The 22,372-nt window shown below is 30.9% G+C and overlaps 1 protein-coding gene across 1 annotated transcript in view; it reads left to right on the plus strand.

Annotated features, from left to right (window-relative positions):
- Positions 1 to 22,372, plus strand: part of LOC139512586 (zinc finger protein GLI4-like) — a 95,468-nt gene that overhangs the window by 42,385 nt on the left and 30,711 nt on the right. The window contains exons 4-10 of the mRNA XM_071300309.1: positions 7,820 to 8,092; positions 9,322 to 9,442; positions 12,520 to 12,695; positions 13,618 to 13,653; positions 15,440 to 15,475; positions 16,288 to 16,422; positions 16,960 to 17,163. Of these exons, the coding sequence (XP_071156410.1) occupies positions 7,820 to 8,092; positions 9,322 to 9,442; positions 12,520 to 12,695; positions 13,618 to 13,653; positions 15,440 to 15,475; positions 16,288 to 16,422; positions 16,960 to 17,163 (981 nt within the window). The remainder of the gene's footprint in view (positions 1 to 7,819; positions 8,093 to 9,321; positions 9,443 to 12,519; positions 12,696 to 13,617; positions 13,654 to 15,439; positions 15,476 to 16,287; positions 16,423 to 16,959; positions 17,164 to 22,372) is intronic.

The following is a 22,372-nucleotide window of genomic DNA, read 5'->3' on the forward strand; positions in this document are numbered from 1 at the left end:
TAAATCATTTGCAACTGAAAATTTCTGTTCAATTTGCCAAACAATATAGAAATAAGAAGATGTGGCATGATTGCAGATGAGACAACTTTCCTTTCGAGACCAAATAATGCAGAAATTGTACCGTATAGCCTTCAACAATGAACAAAATCCACACTGAATAGCAAGTGATTAAAGGCAGGAAATCCACTGAATGATCTGAATTATTTTAGAATAAAACAAAGGTATATGATAACCTGTACAATTAAACGGCTACCACTGAATCGAGGCTTCTGACTTGTGACTGGCACCAATGGTATGCTATTGGATAAAACATTATTGCTGGCATCCAACCCTCCCCTATCCAGGGACATTTGTGTAACAGCACAGCATAATATAACAAACTATGAATATATGTTGAAAAAGGCACAGTTCAACACAAAGCACATAAAAACACAACTAATAAAAAAAGACTTTCAGACACAAAGTACCAACATTTACTAAGAGAACTGGCAGATACTGAAAGATAGTTCAAATCCTACAATTCAATGCTTCCTAGTCTAAGATATTAATCAGCACACATCCAATGGATTTAGTAAAAAATGTCATAAACAATCGAGAGGAAAGCATAAACTTATTGCCAAAATGTACATAAAAGCGACTTTTCAAACAACCATTTTATCCGATTACTCCTGTATGATAAGATTGTGCTGTAGTGTTGTTTCGAGAGTTGAATAGTCAAACCTGTTCACTGAATTTAAAGTGACATCAATAGCATGTATTAATTTAAACATCCAAAGTTCTCAGTCTTTTTGTTTGTCAACATTTAATTAAAAAAAAAAAAAAAAAAAAAAAAAATAATCATTGAAGCTGTAGGACTCTGCTGTTTATTGGTCATGAAATAAGGATATTCAAGTAAATTTTACAGTCAAGAAAAAATCTGATTAGATATTTTATTATATGAATTACATAAAATGTTCCAGTATTGTGATCGTCAAAGTACAAGAATTACAAGACTTTATAAAACATTAATGTAGCCTTGTACTATGATTATTGAGTGTGATGTATAATAAAATTCCTCCATGGTGTTGAAGGTACTATGTCATGTTGACAGATTGTGAGATGTCTACATGCCATAAAATTAGTACTTCTCACTATAGTAGAATTAAATAAGTCAGCAATAAGAATAAGCAAATATGTCACATATATACATAAAAACATATTCAAAAGTTTAGTAGGTTGTATATATATATCTTATATGATAATTACAGCATAAGTATGTCATCTATTATATCTCTAAAGTCCAAGTTCATCTCATTAAGATAATGTTTACTTTACTTATATTAATGCAATCACTATCCTGCTTCTGACAAAATGCTTTCTATTTTATTTTGAAAAGTTACCCAGGCTGCATAATGTTAGGGACGACATCAAAAGATCGATGTAGGATAAAAAACTTAAATCGTATAGTTTGGGGGTGGGGGTCAACACTGCTGCAAGTTTTGTTAATTTGACATCGATTTTACATATATCCATATAGGTAAATCAATTTTTCCCAAATTAAGTTAAGAAGGGGGTAGGGAGGTCAGCGAAAAAACTATGTGAATAAAGTTTTTTATTCTTCATTGAACTTTTGATGTCATCCCTTACCTGCTGGTTGTATAAGGACTATTTAGCATGTTTTCAACCCCCTGAATACTCTAAATAACATTTAATAATACTGGTCCAAACTAATATAGAAAACCTATAAATAACTTCATGCTTTATTTGGCCCTTTAACTTTTTGATTTAAGCTTCACTTATGAGTCTGTCGTAAATGAAACATTGCTTCTGTTGACTTGGGTATAAAATTTAATACTGATTTCTATGATGAGTTCATAAGAGGATCCAGGGAGGGGTCTGTCCCCCCTTTTGTCATAAAAAATTGGTTGATTATATAGGGAATCACTAAAGCAGGACTTGAGTGGCCCCCTCTTTAAGGGCAGTCAGTGGGCCCATCTTTATATTAACATTTCTGTATCCCCCACTGGAGTTCATGAAGCTTACTTGCTGTGAATAATCAAGGCTTGAATTGTATAGATCAATACATGACTCTCATATATAGGTTTACCTTAATTAGTATGTAAATTCGAATCTAAATGAATGGTAATATAAAATATCTTATATATGCTGGTCGAATTAAACAACACATGTTTTTAAGAAAGTTCATTATGATATTATTCTAAAATGAAGGAGAAAGAAAGAGATGAAATACTTGCCAAATTAAAATAATATTGCACACATTTAATGATGATATACCGTAAGTGAAAAGAAAGCAATCTGTTCAAAATAATAAATATAATCATGAAAATGTGAAATACCAAAATTTTATGAAACTAAACGATAAGAACCAAAACTATAGCAGACTTTTAAGTCCAAACATGGGCAGTGAGTCACCTAATGTATTTAACTTTTTAAAGCTTGAGTAGGGGCATTCATGTCTTAAGAATCGTTCTTCTTTTACTTTTTAAAGGTATTCAGAAATCTAAATTTAATTAATGAATGAGAGATGATTTGATAATGTTGTATATATTACGGAAGGGTTAAAAAAAATGGTTCATTAACATGGGTTGTAATATTCCTGTTTATAAGCATTGAATCTTTAAAAATAATACATTGGAAGGTAAAATAGAGAACTTATTTTGAATATTGTCAGTGATTGTTAATGACATATGCAGACGGCTTGCCTTTGAGCATCATGTATATGTTAAAGAATGGACCAGCTGACCTAAACAAGATAGTTCAGCTACCTTGTCATAATGTCATATCTGAGTTTGGTAACAGGACTTCCATGTACATGACACTGTAAAATAAGTTATCAATTAAAAGGATATGTGAGGTTTATGTCACTAAGACATCAACACAACATACACCACTTAGTTAAGAAGTCCAAGACAATCACATAAATGCTTAATTCAAGTCTGCCACTCACTCACTGTGGCACCAACAATTATCAATAAAAAGAATATGTGAGGTATATGTCACTGAGATATCAACACAACATACACCACTTAAGAAGTCCAAGATATCTGTCCTATATAAAAGATTAAAAGTCAATACACAATTGATTCAAGTCCTCCACTCACTCACCATGCTCACTGTGGCACCAACAAGTTTGCCTAAAGCAAGGCAACACTGACCCAACAATTTCCCCTAAACAGGCCGTCATTATGTTGGAGTTTTTTTCTATTTACAGCTTTCTGATGTCGGAGCCATCTTATACTACAGTTGGCATTAACAAGTGATCAAAAAGCAAAGCAATGTTGAACTACATCTTTTATGGAATTTCATTTTAAGTTTTCTTAATTTTTGTAGGCTGAAGTTTACAGGAAAATTTTAGTAAAGAAAACATTTATTGTGTAAATAACTCAAACAGGGTTAAATCCATTACCCTGAAATTTTTAAACACAACAGTCATTTAGGCAACACATTTCTCAAGTAATGAAAGTATGATTTTTTTCCTGGACTCTTATTATTTTTTTGAATTTCTAAAATATTCCACACTGAGTACAAAAAGAGAGCACAGCTGCATTGATACCCTGAAGAATTTTAGAATGACATGATGTTTTCACACACTTCCATGTTGAAATTATGGTATTTAGTGTAATAGCTTTACTTCCTAGTAGAACATAATAAAAAACACATGAAGCCTATAAAAATGCCATAAAATAGACATATGTTATTTTAATAAAAGGGAGGGAAATATCTTAATAATTCTTTACAAAAACATAAAGAAAGTGATTATTACATTTCTTTAGACAGGAAATGAGTGTTTCGGTAAGAGTGAACTTGGTTTGTTTGGTTAATATTTTTTTAGAGATAGGGAGAGGTGTTTATAAGGGAGTGTTTTTCAGAATGACTGTAACTCAGTATAAGGAATTTGATCCTCATTTTCAAAATTACAACAGTTATCATATTAACATTGTACAATCTAAGAAACCAATCACTAGTAACTGGTTTAATGGGCCATAACTCATGATTGATTGACCTCTTCATTTAAAAAAATGTGACGGCTATAAATAAGATGGAAGTGACCTTGATGTGCAATTGGAATATGAAATATTTACCGCTAAAAATAAAGCATTAAAAAATTGATCATACTATACAATAGCAGCATGATCTTTAAGGCTATCTTTTTCATCCCCAACCAAAGAAGTTAAACCTTTTTAGGTTTGCACTCTGTCTGTCTGTCTATTTATCTGTCTGTTTTCATCATGATAGCATAAATGATGATCTAAGAAGAGCTGGAATAAATTCAATCCTCAGTGATCTAACAGTTTTCTAAAAAGGCTGATTTGAAAACTCAACTTATACTAAATTCTTCTCTGTGACCCTGTACTGTTGTGCACTGAAATATTATAACATCACTTTTATACCTGATATCTTTCTATTTTTACTAGATATAATTGAAATTCAATATTTAGCACTTTTTTCTGAATTTTGTATAAAAGTAAGATTTGCTATAGATATGTTTTAAATGGTACAGATAAATCACACAATAATTGTTATGAAAAACAATGATCTGTCACAAACACAATTGTATGAGTAATAAAAATCAAGCCTGAAAAGTAACTCATAAAATCTATTCTAGTATAGAGAACAAACCCTGGAGAAATGTGTTATCCAAGTCTGTGTACTTTATGTCAAATTAATTGATGTTACATGCTATTACTGTCTGATATGCATCTCTGCATTTTATTGCACTGTAGAAAGTGCAATTTGTTGCATTTGATGCATTTTTTGAATTAATTGGGGAACAAGATCTAGGCATCTGGTTGTACCTCTACATTTACCTGGCTTTTACTTAATGGGGAGCTTTACTAGTGCAATGTTTCCAAAAGAATTTAAGTACTGTAAATTCAGAAATTATTGCGATGTTTTTATTATTGCGAAAAATGTGACAGGGTGATAATCGTAATAATTAAAACTCATATTTTGAAATTTGTTATATGAATCAAACAGGATTTTTCTGAATATGGCAAAAAAATAAAATAGCATTTGCTTTTTAAATGACAAAATTGCAATAATAAATGCACGCAATGATTTCTGAATTGACAGTACTAATGTTTTGTTAATATTCCCCATTCTGAATGGTAAACTGGTGGTAAAATCTGTCTGTTTGTCCATCTTATAATCTATCCCTGGATTGTCCTTCCATCCTTTTTTCTCAGAAGCTACAATAAATAATATAAAAACATGCATATCTTCAGTATTAATATTAAGTCCAAAGTTTGTACTGTCTGAAATTCCTTTCAATAATCAGATTCATCTAGGTATTATAAAATCAATTTACCCTATATATATACTGAAGTGTGGTCAAATCCCAATGAGGAGTCGATTTTACAAAAAAAACTTAAGACTTAAAGACTGGGCGTAAGTCATACACAATTCAGTATGTTTACAATCAATCTTAGTCGTAAGTTTTTTTGTGAAATCGACTCCAGATATGTGACTTTTTCAACCAACAACAATATTTCTAGAAATAGTTTAATTCAGCACAATGTTTTCTGAAAACACATTGTTGGTAACAAGGCAAAACTTTGTTTCTTAATTTATAGTCATAACTGATTGTTTATAGCATTTTGTCATGAGTTATTTCCCCTTGTAAAGCTCCATAAGCACCAATGATTTTTGTGGTGCTTACTTTTCAGTTGAATAAAGTTGTTATTTAAAATATATGTCAAGCTTAAACTGTTATAAAGACTTGATGCAATGCTGCACTGAAGATATTTTGATGTCATATCAGAATAATGCATAACAGTTAGTATAACAAAGCTTTGGTGTCATAGTTTGTTTTGCCGCTCTTTGACCCTTCCTCACCATTAAACCCACAACAGAAATGAACACAATCTTGTAAGGTAAAGTGCCGTTGAACTCACCTTTTTATCTTACCTGGGTCGTCCTTGACAGTGTTTTAGTATTTTTGTCAATTACAAATTCACTATAATCTTTTAATACTGTGCAAAGATTAATTACAATATGTCTTGTTCAGAATTTTAATATTTTCATGTAAATTTTAGATGCCGTTCTTGATAAAGTTCATGGTACAAAAACAATTTAAATGACATCTGAATTAAAAATATTTGAATTGGGGAAAAAATTTAAATATGATTCATGCAATAAAAGTTTAATTTAGATTGAACGACAAGATTAGAAAGGGCTGGCTGTTTTTTAAGGTGAAAGAATTTTCTTTCTAACTTTAAAAACATCAGGTAAAAAAGTTTTAAAAAGTGGGAAGTATAGAGCTAACTAAAAGGTGCTTTTAACAAAAGCTTTAGTCCTCCCATTGGAATCATCTAACTTGTTTTTGAACATAATATGCAATTGAAAACACTGTATTTTTTTATTATAGCCTTTTAAAAAAAATCTTTGTCAACCATGTTTTTCTTTAATTTACAGTGGTTTATTTTAAATAATATATTATTTACTTACAATTAATTACTGGGTCAAAATATTTTTAATGATAGCCTTAAGAATTCTAATTCAAAATATTTTGAAATGTGATTGACAACCATTATTTAATTCATTGTTAATTAAATTTATTCATCAGTGTTTCTATTTATAAATACCTTTACTATTTAACCTGAATATATGATATATAACATTTTGTTTGAAGAAAAGAAGACATAAGTTCATTGTTCTTTCTTTCCTGCATTTGTACTGTATAAATTCAAAAAATATTGTGAGGTTTTTCTTAATGCAAATAATGGGATTGAATGGGAATAGTAATTCACATACATCTGGTATCTGTTGGAAGATTTTCCTGAAATCACAATATTTATTTGCACATTTTTTTCTTTCTTAAAAAAATGGCAATGATTTCTGAATTTGAAGTATTTACATTTTGATTATGGCTGTTGAATGATGTCAGTGGCATGGCATGTCATAATTTTGAAAACTTTAAGCAGATTGTTAAAGAAAGAAAAGGATAATTAACACTTTATTAAATCATTGAAAAGATGGATTTTTAAAAAAATTTAAATCTTTAGAATATTTTAACCCTTAGTATGTAAATTATTTGACCTATTATAAATGTTTACTTTTATAAATTTTTGTGACTTGGATGGAGATCTCGAGTTGTCTCATTGGAACTTATACTTCATCTTCTTAAATCTAGTACTATATATAATTGGCCTATCGATACAGAGGTCAGTTCCTTATATATCAATACTACATGTATATACTATATGTCCTTTAAGGGGAGGATACTCATTATTCCTAACAAAAAATGCTGTGAAGCAGAATTGAAAAAAAAAAATAATACATTTTACATGAATTAATTTGAGATGAACTTTATATTTTGAGAGTTTGCAAAGATTAGATTCTCAAGATCAAGGTGATACATCATCTATGTTTTTATAAAAAAACAGTTATTTAGCCTGTGAGAATATTTGTGTACATTTTTATGATATCATAATACCAGTACATATCCCATATTCTGCTGAATAATTCCCCAAAATTTGTAATAATCAGTATTGAATAGTAATAAATTATTGAAAAATTGCAGTAATAATAATAGCCAATTTTTTCTGAATTAACAGTATAAATTTAAATTGTCATCGAAATACATATTTGCAAACTGCTCTTGTAAGAGAATAAACACCAAAAAATTCAGTACCATAAAACATCTAAACATTGAAATCCCCTCTGAAATCATAGTGAATGCATTCAAAACAAACGTCTCCAGGATATTTTGTCCCAAATATTCAATTCCTGGCTAACACTGATCTTTGCTCATTTTGAGAGAATTATTGACAATATACTGCATGTCATCAAAGATATTAATAGACTCTTTATTTTACAGCAGAAACACTACAGAAGTCTAGGAGAACATTGTTGGCTAGCCGCCCGCCAAGCTGTCACCTGACTAGGGTTGACGAGGAACCTACCACCACCACAAAAGGTCGTGAAACTGAGATTGAGACAGTTGATCGAGGTGTTGGTCCGACACCGCACCCGCCAAATGTAGATCCACGTGATCCACGAGACCTAAGGGATCCTAGGCTCCCTCCATCATATTTCGGCTTTCCTCCTCTAATTGATCCAAGAAATGGATTGTTTGAATCCCCTTATTCAGGTAATCAACTTGTAAATTCAACATTAACTATATATAAGACTCACCAAGTAGTCATATGCTTTGTTGTTGTATTGAAGTGCCCGTTCGATCTCCTCGTTACAGTAACAAAGATTTCCCAGTCTGCAAGTATGGCTAAGCACCAGAAAAAGGAACATGCTAAGAAACCAGAACTTAACACACTTCTATACATGAAAATAGAAAAGAACAACAAAAAATGATACACGTTAAACTATCGCTGTTTGGGGAAAATTATTTTTAAGTGTTTGGTGAAAAAAGATAAATGTTGTCTTTCTAAGCTTGCATATTTGTTAAACAATTGATACTTTATATACAATAAGGAAATGTGGTACATTGAGTAAAACAACTTTAGGTCACTGTACAATGAACAAAACCCATACTCTTATAGTCAGCTATAAAAATCCTAGAAATGAAAGAATGTGAAACAATTAACAGTATGGTAATTAAGAAAGTCTCCGCCACAAACAGTTTCCCAGGACTAACTTAGACTTTCTTAAATATTATTTGATTTGTAAGGGTTACCATTAAAAGTATCCTGTAAGTCAGATCCTGGTCTCTATCTTCTAACTAGACCAGCTGGTACACTACCTTGCAATCTCTAAACAAAAATAAGACTATGTGATATGATTACCAATGATACCAATCTTTACCATAGACCTTATGACATAGAAGTTAACAATTAAAGATCACAGGACCACTTTCAACAATGAACAAAAAGTTAGCAAGTAATTTCCTGATATTCTAGCGGTGGCTAACAAATTAAATATAGCACTGAAGTGTATTGTTTGAATTGCTCCTCATATGAGACAGAACAAAAATATCCCATGAAAATACTTTTGCCAAAAAATCTGAAAAATGTATGTCTAAAATGGGAAGAAGTGGTCACAACTTTTTGATAGTACTGTGCAGATACTTATTTTAGTGACAAAAAGAATTAAAGAAAACCAAAAGATCAGTTTTTCATATGGTATTAAAATGATGATAGTAAGTCCTTTTGATCAGTAAAATCAATTAAACAATTTGAATTGAATAAAATATATATTTCCAGCGCCTCTCTGGAATCCGGAACCTAATGAACTCATTTTTAAACACATGACAATAATTTTGAGTAGACTGGATCTAGTATTGAATAAAATTATTTACCATACCTAATGATTTTCATATCACTATTTTGAATTAAAACAATGTCTTCATGTATAATTATATTACAGGTTTTAACCTACCATACCAATTACCTTACCCTGTCAATGCTCCTATACCATTGAACTCTGGAACTCTGGAAGGGCGATACAACTGGCCTCAACCATCACCTTATCATCATCCTATACATGGGTAAGTGGCATGTGTTCTAGCTTTCCTTCCACTGGCCCAACCATCACCATCATCCTATACATGGGCAAGTGTCCATGTGGCCTAGCATTCCTTCTAATGACCTCACCATCACCATATCATCATCCTATACATGTGTCTTAGATTTCCTTCTAATGGTCTCACAATCACCATTCCATCATCCTATACATGGGTATGTGTCATGTGTCTTAGAATTCCTTCTAATGACCTCACCATCACCATATCATCCTATACATGGGCATGTGTCATGTGTCTTAGAATTCCTTCTAATAGCCTCACAATCACCATACCATCATCCTATACATGGGCATGTGTCATGCCTCTTAGTGTTCCATTTACAGGTCTCACAATCACCATTCCATCATCCTATACATGGGCATGTGTCATGCCCCTTAGTGTTCCCTCTACAGGTCTCACAATCACCATACCATCATCCTATACATGGGCATGTGTCATGTGTCTTAGTGTTCCCTCTACAGGTCTCACAATCACCATACCATCATCCTATACATGGGCAACTTTCATGTGTCCTAGGGTTCCTTCCACTATCACCATCATCCTATTCATGGGCAAGTGTCATTTGTTCCATCATTCCTTCTAGCCTCACCATCACATTATCATTATCCTATACATGGGCAAGTGTCATGTGTACTTATGTTCCTTCCACTATCACCATCATCCTAAACCCTATACATTTGTAAGTGTCATGTGTCCTAGTGTACCTTCTACTGGCTTTCAACATTACCATCATTCTATACATTTGTAAGTGTCATGTGTCCTAATATTTCTATTTTGAAACTGGTTCATATAAAAAAAAACAACAGTGAATTTGATTTAGTGAAAATATAGCCTCATTGGAGACATATTACTCCCCTTAAGGTGTGGATTCCTGTTTTCAACTTATTAAAGCTACTTTTTATTAATATTCAAGGCTAATACAATATTATTCAATGAAATAAACAGAAAGACTTTGATATTCGTAAATATTCTCTATATGAGCTTGTGTTTCCCATAATTAATGGATGCATGTACTTTAAAATAGTAAACGATTATTCAGCATGGGTGTTTGAGACAATACCACACAGCATATGTTTTAGCCAGAAGAAAAACACAAGATTACATTAAATTTTACCTACTGTTATTATTCTCCGATGACACATACAGACAATTGGTGTCTTGATGGATATGACATGTACAAAGATATTAAGTTGATCACTGTTTGTTGTTTTAATTTATTCTATAAAGATTTCATCTACTTATGTGTCTTAAAATTAACACATCAAAACAAACAATTAAGAAATATTGTTTACAGGTATATTTGAGATTCCTGTTTTCATTGCTGAATCAATAAATAGCGCACATAAAATAATACCTAAAGCTAAAAAATAACAGCAGCAACATAAGTCTGATATAACTTATAATTTAACTCAGCATAGATAACAGGAATACAATTCTGAACGCCAGACACTAAATGTTTCGTTTACAAAAGACTTGCCAGTGACGCTGGAATCAAAAGATAACAAGACCAATTTAAAGGACCCAAAAACTCCATAATGTTTTGCCAAATGCAACTATAGTCAATGACAATGAAAAAAAAAATCACAAAAATACTGAACTCCGAGGAAAATTCAAAACAGAAAGACAGTAATCCATTCCTAGTGTAGAAAATCATTAGTATTTTGAAAAAAAAAAGTATTGTAAACAGTAAATAAATTAAAGAACCGTAGTGAGCACGCTCACATACCCCACGTCCCCACATTGTCATTGGAGAAATTAAATAAGTATAAGAAAAAAAAATTGTATAAGAAAAAATACTGAATAATAATTTCCTGTCAATATACACATCTACATAGTATGTCCTTATTATCTACAAAATTTCATGAAATTCTGTTGTGTGTTTTCAGAGGAGTTGAGATGACAAACTGTTGCAGAAGTACATTGAAGCAAATAAGTTCAAAGGGGCATAACTCCTAGAAAAAAAATTGAATCATAATTTCCTGTTGATATGCACATCTACGTAGTATGTCCTTATTATCTACAAAGTTTCATGAAATTCTGTTGTGTGGTTTCAGAGGAGTTGAGATGACAAACTGTTGAAGTAGTACCTTAAAGCAAATAAGTTCAAAGAGGTGTAACTCCTAGAAATAAAATTGAATCATGATTTCCTGTCGATATGCACATCTACATAGTATGTCCTTATTATCTGAAAAGGTTTCATGAAATTCTGTTATGTAGTTTCAGAGGAGTTGCGATGACAAACTGTTGCAGTAGTACATTGAAGCAAATAAGTTCAAAGGGCGTAACTCCTAGAAATAAAATTGAATCGTAATTTCCTGTCGATATGCACAACTACATAATATGTCCTTTTCATATAAAAAGATTTCGTGAAATTCTGTTGTGTGGTTTGAGAGGAGTTGTGATGACAAACTGTTGCAGTAGAACATTAAAGTAAATAAGTTCAAAGGGGCGTAACTCCTAGAAAAAAAATTGAATCGCAATTTCCCGTCGATATGCACAACTACATAGTATGTCCTTATTATCTGAAAAGGTTTCGTGAAATTCTGTTGTGTGGTTTGAGAGGAGTTGCGATGACAAACTGTTGCAGTAGTACATTAAAGTAAATAAGTTCAAAGGGGCGTAACTCCTAGAAAAAAAATTGAATCGCAATTTCCCGTCGATATGCACAACTACATAGTATGTCCTTATTATCTGAAAAGGTTTCGTGAAATTCTGTTGTGTGGTTTGAGAGGAGTTGCGATGACAAACTGTTGCAGTAGTACATTAAAGTAAATAAGTTCAAAGGGGCGTAACTCCTAGAAAAAAAATTGAATCGCAATTTCCCGTCGATATGCACAACTACATAGTATGTCCTTATTATCTGAAAAGGTTTCGTGAAATTCTGTCTTGTGGTTTGAGAGGAGTTGCGATGACAAGAAACAGGACTGACGGACGGACGGACGGGTCAAAAACATTATACCCTCCACAACCCGTTGCGTGGGGTATAATAATGATTGATTTCCATTGAAATATGTACAATATTAGATATTTTCTGATTTCAGTCTAGCGACCAGCCCCTCACATTCTGATGTTTCCTTATTTAGTATGAGAAGTCAGTTATCCCCTGGAGAGCCTGTGACAAACCTTGCAGCTCGAATCCATCTAGAACAGTTACAGCGCAGTTACTATCAGCCAGGTCATTTGGGTCAGAGAAGATACAGTCCTGCTAGTTTACCGGGTAAATGATCTGTACAATTATGAAATTGAGAGATATATATTGAGAATATGTAATGTTTGTTATTCTCACTAAAAAAAGTTATAGATAAAATTGGAAATGGGGAATACATCAAAGAGACAACAACCTGACTAAAGAGCAGAAAACAGCCAAAGACCACCAATGGGTTTTCAAATGCAGCAAGAAAATGCTGCACCTGAAGGCATGCCACAGCGGGTCCCAAATGAAAATGTTTACTAGTTCAGTGCAAAATGGAAGTCATACTTGACTCTAAAACATATGAATGAACTAAAACTAAAAAACATACAAGACTAATGAAGGTCAGAGACTTCTAACTTGGGACAGGCCCAAAAAAGTGGCGGGTTGAACATGTTTCGTGAGATCTCAACCGTCCCCTTATACCTCTAGCTTACAAGAATATAAATGATATTGTGATGTTTAGAAAATACAGGATTTTAAGTGGATAACCTTGTAACAATGATAAAAAAAGCAGTAACAGACATATGAAAGTAACAGCTATGTGACTATAAAAATATAAAGATGTGGTATGATTGCCAGTGAGACATCCCACAGACCATATGATGTGGAAGGTTAGCAACTATAGATCACCATACTACTATATAGCTGTCTTTCATCTTGTTTTGTTCCCCCAGTGAATTTAAGTACTCACTTTTACTCTGGCCCTGCATCCAGGCTTTGTCAAACCTTCTTCAAGACTTAGTAATAAAAAGAGGTTGAAACTTACACTGAAACTTCAAATATAAAAGTTTTACAACATGACTTGAAAAGATCTGTATGGCCAAGATTAGTTCTAATAGGGACAAAACCTTTATACCAACAAATAGTTAATCAATGGGAGGCAACATATTTCAAAATTGAAAAGAATCTGCTTACATTGTAATGAAAATATGCTTTGTTCTTGCAGATTATAACAGATACAGACAAGCATTATTAGATCAAGGTATAGTATTTCTGCTGTAATATTCAATTTTAGTAAAATGAGATATGAGGTAATTGTCGGTGAGATAGCAACCTAACACCACACTTCAACCAAAGAAGAGAACCTTTCTACATGTCACAGTACTCACCTTGCATGTGTTTAGTAATTTATCATACTGTTATTATGTAATATTTCGTACATAAACGACAGTGCATCATAAGCCTTGAAAGGCTGGTAGGTATTGATATACATGTTTATTGACCATGACCATATGTTTAAAATTGTAATATGTTGAATTTCATGTACATGTACAAAGATGTACTTTAAAAATAAAAATATCTATTTTCTATTGGGAAAGGAGTAGGTCCGGTAAGGACCGATTTTAGCCTCAAATTTCAGGTTCATCTGACGAAAGATTTTGACCACTTTTTAAACACTTAAGTGTCTATTTTATTTGAATTAATTAGTTTATGTGAAAGATTTTAACAGATTTAGTCATTAAAAACGATCCGATTCAAGCTCAAATATGAAAAATCTACCTGATATGCCGAAAAATGTCACTTTTCAGATGGTTTTTGGTAAAAATGAAAGTGGCCGCATCCGTGTTCATCCTCAACCTTTATAGATGTTATGTATTATCATAAAATACAACTTACATTTCAATATTAGGGATGAACACGAATGCGGCCACTTTCGTTCTACACGAAAACCGTCTAAAATTTAACTAAAATGCTAGAATTATGAGGATTTCAGTAATTTAGCATGACTTAATGGTGCTAGTACCGGATATATGTGCATTGTATGGTCAAAAACAGCCCATATTTATGTAGCAGAAGCATTCTACTGTTCAATAAATAACTAAAGGTTTACATTTTAACAATTTTGTAAAACTGCTATATTTTGGGGCCAAAAAGGGGTCTTACTGAACCTACTCCTTTCTGTAATGTATTCAGTTATAAAGGTACTCACAGAATGAATGGTGTACTACAATGCCTTGTCTATTTGTTTGTTCCTTAGTCAATCTATCTGTCTGTTAGCCTCCCCTGTTTTTGTATACCCCTGCTGTCACCAGAGGAGGCATTAAGTGTAACCCTTGTACATCTGTTCATATGTATTTACATCCATAAATAGATTTCCATTCTCTAACATTAATTTGCCTCAACCAACTAATAGGTAACTTATAAACAATGCTTATTACCACAAAACTGAGGTCAAGTTGGAACGGACACATTTGTCATTCAAACTAAATTGATTTGAACAGCAAAATACAAAATCTGGTGACCCTGTCATATGTTCATTTCATTATAAAGGAAATTTTCACTTTAATAACATAGAATTTAGAACAAAACAAAGCAAAACTCTATTAACTGATTTTCTAGAAATATCAATTTAAAGTAAAAAAATAATCTTGTTTTTCATTGCTTTTAATTGCAATAAATAATATTGCTAAATTTGGGAAAAAATAGTTTACAAGTTTTAAGTGGACACTACAGAAAAAATATAAATGTTTATCCACATGACTATGCAATGAATTGATTGCTATTATTTTGTTTGTATTATTGGCAACCTTGACCAAATTCTATAGATTATACCTCTAGCAAATTCTATTCCAGATTTTTTCCAGATTAAAAAACAAAGATATTTCTAATGGTTGATAAAGATTACAAGCTAAAAATAAAACAAAATATATTTTACTGTTCTTGAATTTTTTGAAAAGAGGAAGAAATAGTATATTTATGAAAAAAAACTTGAATTAATGTTTGATAAAACTTAGATTAAATTGACACATTTTATTTGTTTTTTTTAGAATACAGCAGACTATCTCAAACAATAGGACATCAAGGTGAGAATACAAGAAATATCTAATTTAAACTATAACATATACATACATCAATAAAAGGCAAAAGAAATAAGGAAACAAAGCTTGTAACATAAATTAAATTGACAGAAAAATTTAAAAAAAAGACCTTAAGGTTGTAATTACTTCACTGTTTAATTAGATGTCACCAGGAAATCTTAAAACACTGTATAATCTGATTTGAGCCATCAGAACAATGTTTGTTATTTGATCGTTCATTCAATATGGTTACCAGTAGACTACTTGATTTAAAGGTTGCTGTACATACAGATATTATTTTTGACCACTATGAACCATTTATTTCATACATATTCCAAGAACACTAATATCCAAGGAAAAAAACGTTTTTCAAATTTTTGTATGTAATAAATTTTCCTTCATTGAGACATCTTATTCTGATTTAACATTGCAGATATCAGTGATACCTTTTTTTTTAAATAGTTCCTTATTATTAATTATGCTTTTCATGCATTATTAAGAAAAAAAATATTGTTGATACTTAATATGGCATTCTGTAGATTAAAATCTAATTTAAGTCATGATTGTTGAAAATATATAGTTCAGTTTTTCTTAGATTTAAGTTCAGTGTAACATGACAGTAAACGATTATTGTATCAAATGTAACATCTTCAAATTATTCATTCAATTGATACCAGCAGTCAATTCTGTATCAACTTTTTTTAACAAAAATACCAAACTCCAAGTTAAATTCAAAAAGTTGAAAGTTAATACAATATGACCAAATCAAGCTCTTTGACTATATTAATTTATATTGATTTGTCACATTCTGTTTACAGGTTATCCCAGTGTTCCTAGCTCCTTATATGGAGATTACCCACCTAGTCATGCATCACAAAGTGGGCGGAGTCTATTTGGAGATATCCCTCCTACTCCAGGAAGTGGCAGCATTACTTTACCCGGTTCCGTTGAAAGTTAGTACCTTTCAAGTGAATATTTTAATGATAGTATAGACATTTTAGAAATAGAAGATGTGGTATGATTGCTAATGATACAACTCTCTATCAGATACCAAATGATGTAAATCCCAAAAGGATGAATGTAAACTATTAAAACAAGAAAACTAACAATCTGATTTACATACAAAACAATAAATCAAATCAAATATGATACACAGCAGCAAAGTACATACAGAATGTTGTGTGGTTAAACATCTTTGATTGAAAGTATTTGGGCCAGATCACATCACAACATTTGCATCAATTGAACTTATGCAGGATTGGATTAAATGTAAAACGGTTTAGTTTGATTGTTAAGTAAATTCGACAAACTGAGTTGCTTAAATATATGATAGCCTAAATATGATCTAGATAAGTTCTGGGTCCGCATGCCTTAGCAATTTCCAAATCCTGCCTTTTATCTTTGGATGGTTTATTCTATGCCACTGTATTGTAGGTCTTAAAATAATAAACAAGTGCAAAAAAGTTATTCTAATGTGAAATTTGTTTTAGGTTCTCGACTGACAAGTCCTAGACCCAGTATCATTGGTAAAAGTAGTAGAAAACGAGCACTTTCTCATTCTCCTATCTCTGATTACCTTGACATCCAGAGCCTGACCAGGAGCTCTGAAGGATCACTACATCTCACACCCTATATGCACCAGAATAATTCACGCAGCTCAAGTGCTAGTGGATCTTATGGCCACCTTTCAGCTGGTAAGTTTTATTACAAAGTTTTTAACAAATTTTATATTTTGAGACTGATTTAGAAAATACTTTGTCCCAATGGTGGTTGAGTGACATTTATTATACAAATGGTGTAGTATCTTGGAGAAGTAAATTATGCAGGTGGTGCCATTTCGTATTAATCCGTATCTGACACTTCTATCTTTCTTCAGTTATGTCCCTTTTTAACTTTATATAATATGCAAGGGAGACATCATCTTTGTCCCATGGACACATTCTTCATTTATTTTTCATATTAAGGATTGTTGGTCTGTACAAAATGCAAATTCTGTAGATGGTTGCTTCAAAATTCAATAAATTTCTATGGGTTGTCTGGTTGAAAAGGTTGTTTTCCTTGGGAGACCAAAGTATTTTCTGGAACAGCCTTTATTTGGTCTATGAGCTATTGATATTTAAAGATTTTTTGTACATTATAAATATTTATGGATTAAGGATCCATGAAGTATTTTATACTGATTTACTTTTGTCTGTAAACCTATTTAATACCATGAAAAGTGAGTATTTTGGTAGCGTCTGGTCAGCAAACAAAATATCTGTTTTTTTTTTTATAAGGACAAAAGAGAGAGAAAAAATGGGTTTAATTGTTATCTCTTTCAAACAGATCAAAGGATGATAACTCTGGAGGACTTGTAGAACTTGGATTTTGAATCCTAATTGAATGAAGTGATTTCTACAAAAAGCCTAGTTTGCATCACATCAAGAAATTCAAAATTATAAACTAGAATTTTTTTTGTATCTCAGATAAGAATTTTTGTTTTGGGTATTAATTTTATTAATCATTAACTGCATCCTTAGGTGAAACTAAAAGTTTCAACAATAAATGACAAAACTTAAGTCAAAACAATAAATGACAAAACTTAAGTCAAAACAATACATGACAAAACTTAAGTCAAAACAATACATGACAAAACTTAAGTCAGTCAAAACAATAAATGACAAAACTTAAGTCAAAACAATACATGACAAAACTTAAGTCAAAACAATACATGACAAAACTTAAGTCAGTCAAAACAATAAATGACAAAACTTAAGTCAAAACAATACATGACAAAACTTAAGTCAAAACAATACTTATGACAAAACTTAAGTCAAAACAATAAATGACAAAACTTAAGTCAAAACAATACTTATGACAAAACTTAAGTCAAAACAATACATGACAAAACTTAAGTCAAAACAATAAATGACAAAACTTAAGTCAAAACAATACATGACAAAACTTAAGTCAAAACAATACATGACTACAGGTGGTTTCAGGAAAATAATATTTACCATGTTATTTATATTGGATATAGAAAAAAAGTCACTAAACATGTGAGCTGTGTTTGATAGAAATCAATCTTATGCAAAAAGATGAATATACATCTGTTTACCAATTTTGGCTTGATTAAATCTATATGAAAAGTATGTAACTGTTTAAAAATTGAGTTTCTATATATTTACCCTTCAACTTCTATTTTTATATCAATGTTCCAAAATTAACCAAGACTTATATATGTACATGTAAACATGCACTTGCATAAGGTCGATGACTATCTGACGCAACTCTTATGCAACACAGCCTTTGAGATAGGGTAGGCATGTGTTGCACAATCTTTGCTAATTGTTATGTGTGCTACTCTTGGTCTTAACTCTTTTCATCTTTTTCTTTAGGCCAATGATGGTTTATATCCTTATTTTTATTGTATGATTACTTCTTAAGTATCTTCAAGAATATGTAGTTTTTAAAAATACTTGTTGATCCTATATATAAACAGTTATTTATGGTGTTAAAAATTACCAGTTGATGCTATAATAGATATACATACAAAAATTAATTAACCTCCCTCCCTTCCTCATTAATTAATTAAAAGTCATAAAACAGGAAATTTAATCTACTTGGCCTAACTTTAAATATAACATTTATTTCACACATGCTAAATAATGCCATTACACACTTTTTAAGTGTGGATAGATCATTTAGCTTTACTTTGAAGTTATACATGATTTTTTCAGAAATGTGTTTAAAAATGAATTATACTGAAATATAAGAATAGCAATTTATTTATAAATCACTATTAGATTTTTTTTTTTATCTTTTTTATTTTCTACAAACTGTAAGTTTTTTTTCATGGTTTGGTATATAACAGTACTATTTTGTGAGAAGTTTGATATTTCAACTCAACATTGGTTTGAAGGTATACATGTCAGTTGGATAAGTATCATTATGTTCATGGGCAATTGATTCTCAAAATTTCAGTTACTGTTATATCTTTTTGTCTGACTTTCAACATTATAAATATGTAGTTAAAATCATAACACATGTAAATTTAATGTGCCAGTCTAATATTTTCTTAGAAATCATTTGTTTATTTAATAATACACATTTAGTTCTGTATTTATTTTGACTTCGATATTTTCAAAGCTGTTTAAATCAGAGTTTTGGCAAATTTCATCATTTGTAAGAATTATTTATAGGTAAAAAGAAACTGACAATATATTTTAGAAATATAACTTTTTTAATATATAATTAAAGTAAAAAATAGTGTTGTTATTTTCATTTTGTAACTTAAAGCAGAGTAACCTTTCATTATTAATCACATTGAACTTTTGAAGGATTAAAAAAATATTTAATATTATTATCAAATTATGTGTATAATCATAAGATATGAATGTCTTTATAGACTGCAAATGTGGAAATCAGTTGAAATTCAATATTGAATGTGTGGCTATTTTCAGATAACATAAACACTACTCCAATATATATATGCTCCTTAAAAGCAACACTTCCAAAACCCCTTAAAAGGAAAATACTGAAATCATGGAATAGTTTAAAGTTACAATTGTAACTTTGAACATAAAACAAGAACATTTGAATTTATATACATGTCTGTAAAAATCTGTACAACTGTCTTTAAAACCAAAAACAATGTGTCCACTACCTGGGACAAATAGATAAATTTACTGTATTAGTCACAGCAACAATGTTATACAGTCTTAAATTATTTTAATATGTAAATCATTTATACTGTAGATTCAGAAATTATTGATTGCATTTATTATTGCGATTTTTGTCATTTTAGACAAAAATGCAATTTAGATTTTTGCAATATTGAGAAAAATCATGTTAAATTCATATAAAAAAATTCAAAATGTGAGTTTAAATTATTGTCATTATAACCCTGTTGCATTTTTCACAATAATAATAAAGACATTGCATTGATTATTGAATTTACAGTACTAAACATAGATCTTTCTAGTTGAAATTTGTCAAAAAATACTGAATGTTTTTTAGCCTTTTTTTGGACATAATCTTTCACATTATTCTTTTAATTTTATAAATAACCTTAAGTATTCAGCACTTGTTCTGTTTATCTTGATGATTCTTTAATAGAAATTAAAGTGTCACTAATTGATAATTTGTTGCTTAAATTTTGAAGCCATGTATTTAGATAGAACATATAATTGACATTTTGCTTCTTTGGTGTTGTACTCTTTTAAAACAAAACCAGAAACTTGACTTAACTTGCACACATAGTCAATTAGCCTGTTTTAGTGATTCTATTTTCATGCTGTGTTAAGAGTTAGATAACAGAAGCTATCATTCAGTTCAAAGATCTAATTGCTTTTTGATGATTTGGATGCCAAGAAAATGCTACATCCCAAGATGATGGCATTATCAGCTGGCAATTAAAAAAAACATTCTCTGGAGCAAATTGTAAAATGTGGTTTTGGGTCTAAATTTTGTTGAATTCAATTTTTTGGAAGGTAAAGGATATACTACGTGTAAATGAACATGAAACAAGAATTTTGGTGGAAAAAAAACCTTGTAAATCAATATACCAACATTCCTGTCCTTTAAGAAAAACAGGTGGATGAAGGTCTTCAACAATACAAACATGATTAATTTTTTTGTCTTCAATTTGCATATGCTTCTCTGTATGCATTTAAACCTGAGTTTGACCAAGTTTGGTAATATTTGATAAATCAGACTAAAGCCAAATCCATTTAGAACATTGAACTCATCATGGTCCAATATATATCTGGTGAAATCTATATTTAACAGAGGGCTTGCTACACAAATTTTATTCCGAAGATAGCTTATGTTATGTAGAAATGAGATGCCAATTACTTTCTTCCATCCATGTTGCTCCTACCAAACCACATTTTGGTATATGTCTATATCAGATAGCCTTATCAGCTGGCTTGTATCAGCTTTCCATCAGAAGTTGTCTGGTAGTTTTTACAAAGAGTGGTGTTTATGTAATTTACATATTTCCCAGTGTAAATTGATCATTTATCAAAATCTTTCTGACAGTTCTTAGCATTCTTTGTTTGATTTAGATGTAGAAACATAGAATTGTAAAACCATTGGTTCTTCAGTAATATAATTCATGAGTCATCAAATTCTAGTGCATAGTTTACTTTGTAAAGAAAACTTGACTTTGATATAATCAAATACTTCTTTTTAACCTTACTCACAGATAAAGAAAGGAGATCATATTTCATCATAGAAAAACAAAAACAAAACTCCTCAAATAAACCAAAAACATGACCACAATATCATTTCATTTCCATCTGTTGGGCATATGAATAACTTGAGAACATTTACTCAACTTGTTCAACATGCTAGTCTAAATAACTGCATGTAGTGCATTTGCTTAACTTTTACAATAAAACATAGTTGCAACTGCCTCTGGCTAAGATGACTTCAGAGTTCAGACTGTTGACGTTTAATCTCGGATTGTTACAAATGAATTTATCACTTACCATTTTCATGAAATACTACTGTACATTTTGCATTGATATAAATGATCTAACGCATGTAGTTACAAATTAGATGGTTCAAATCTAGGAACAAATTAGATTGACTGTGGTTGAATCTAGATAATCACGGAGGCAGAGAGGGAATATTTTAAGTTCTTCAATGGAAAAAAGTAAAAAGTTAGTACACATAGGGAATGTTGATATAGATTAAACATATGTTGTCTATAAGATGCCTAAAGACCTTGTGCACTACCACCAAGTTGATTATCCACAATTACTATAACAATATAATGACATTGCATTAATTCAGTCTAGTGTACTGAATATTGCTTTGAAACTTGATTTGGTGTGAAATTGTGAACGGTACATTGCTAATTCCTTTGTTGAAAGGAATAAATCTAATGGGTTACAGTCAATATAAATTGATTTTGCT

Source organism: Mytilus edulis, chromosome 2 (assembly GCF_963676685.1).
Source record: "Mytilus edulis chromosome 2, xbMytEdul2.2, whole genome shotgun sequence".
Classification (NCBI taxonomy): Eukaryota; Metazoa; Mollusca; class Bivalvia; order Mytilida; family Mytilidae; genus Mytilus; species Mytilus edulis.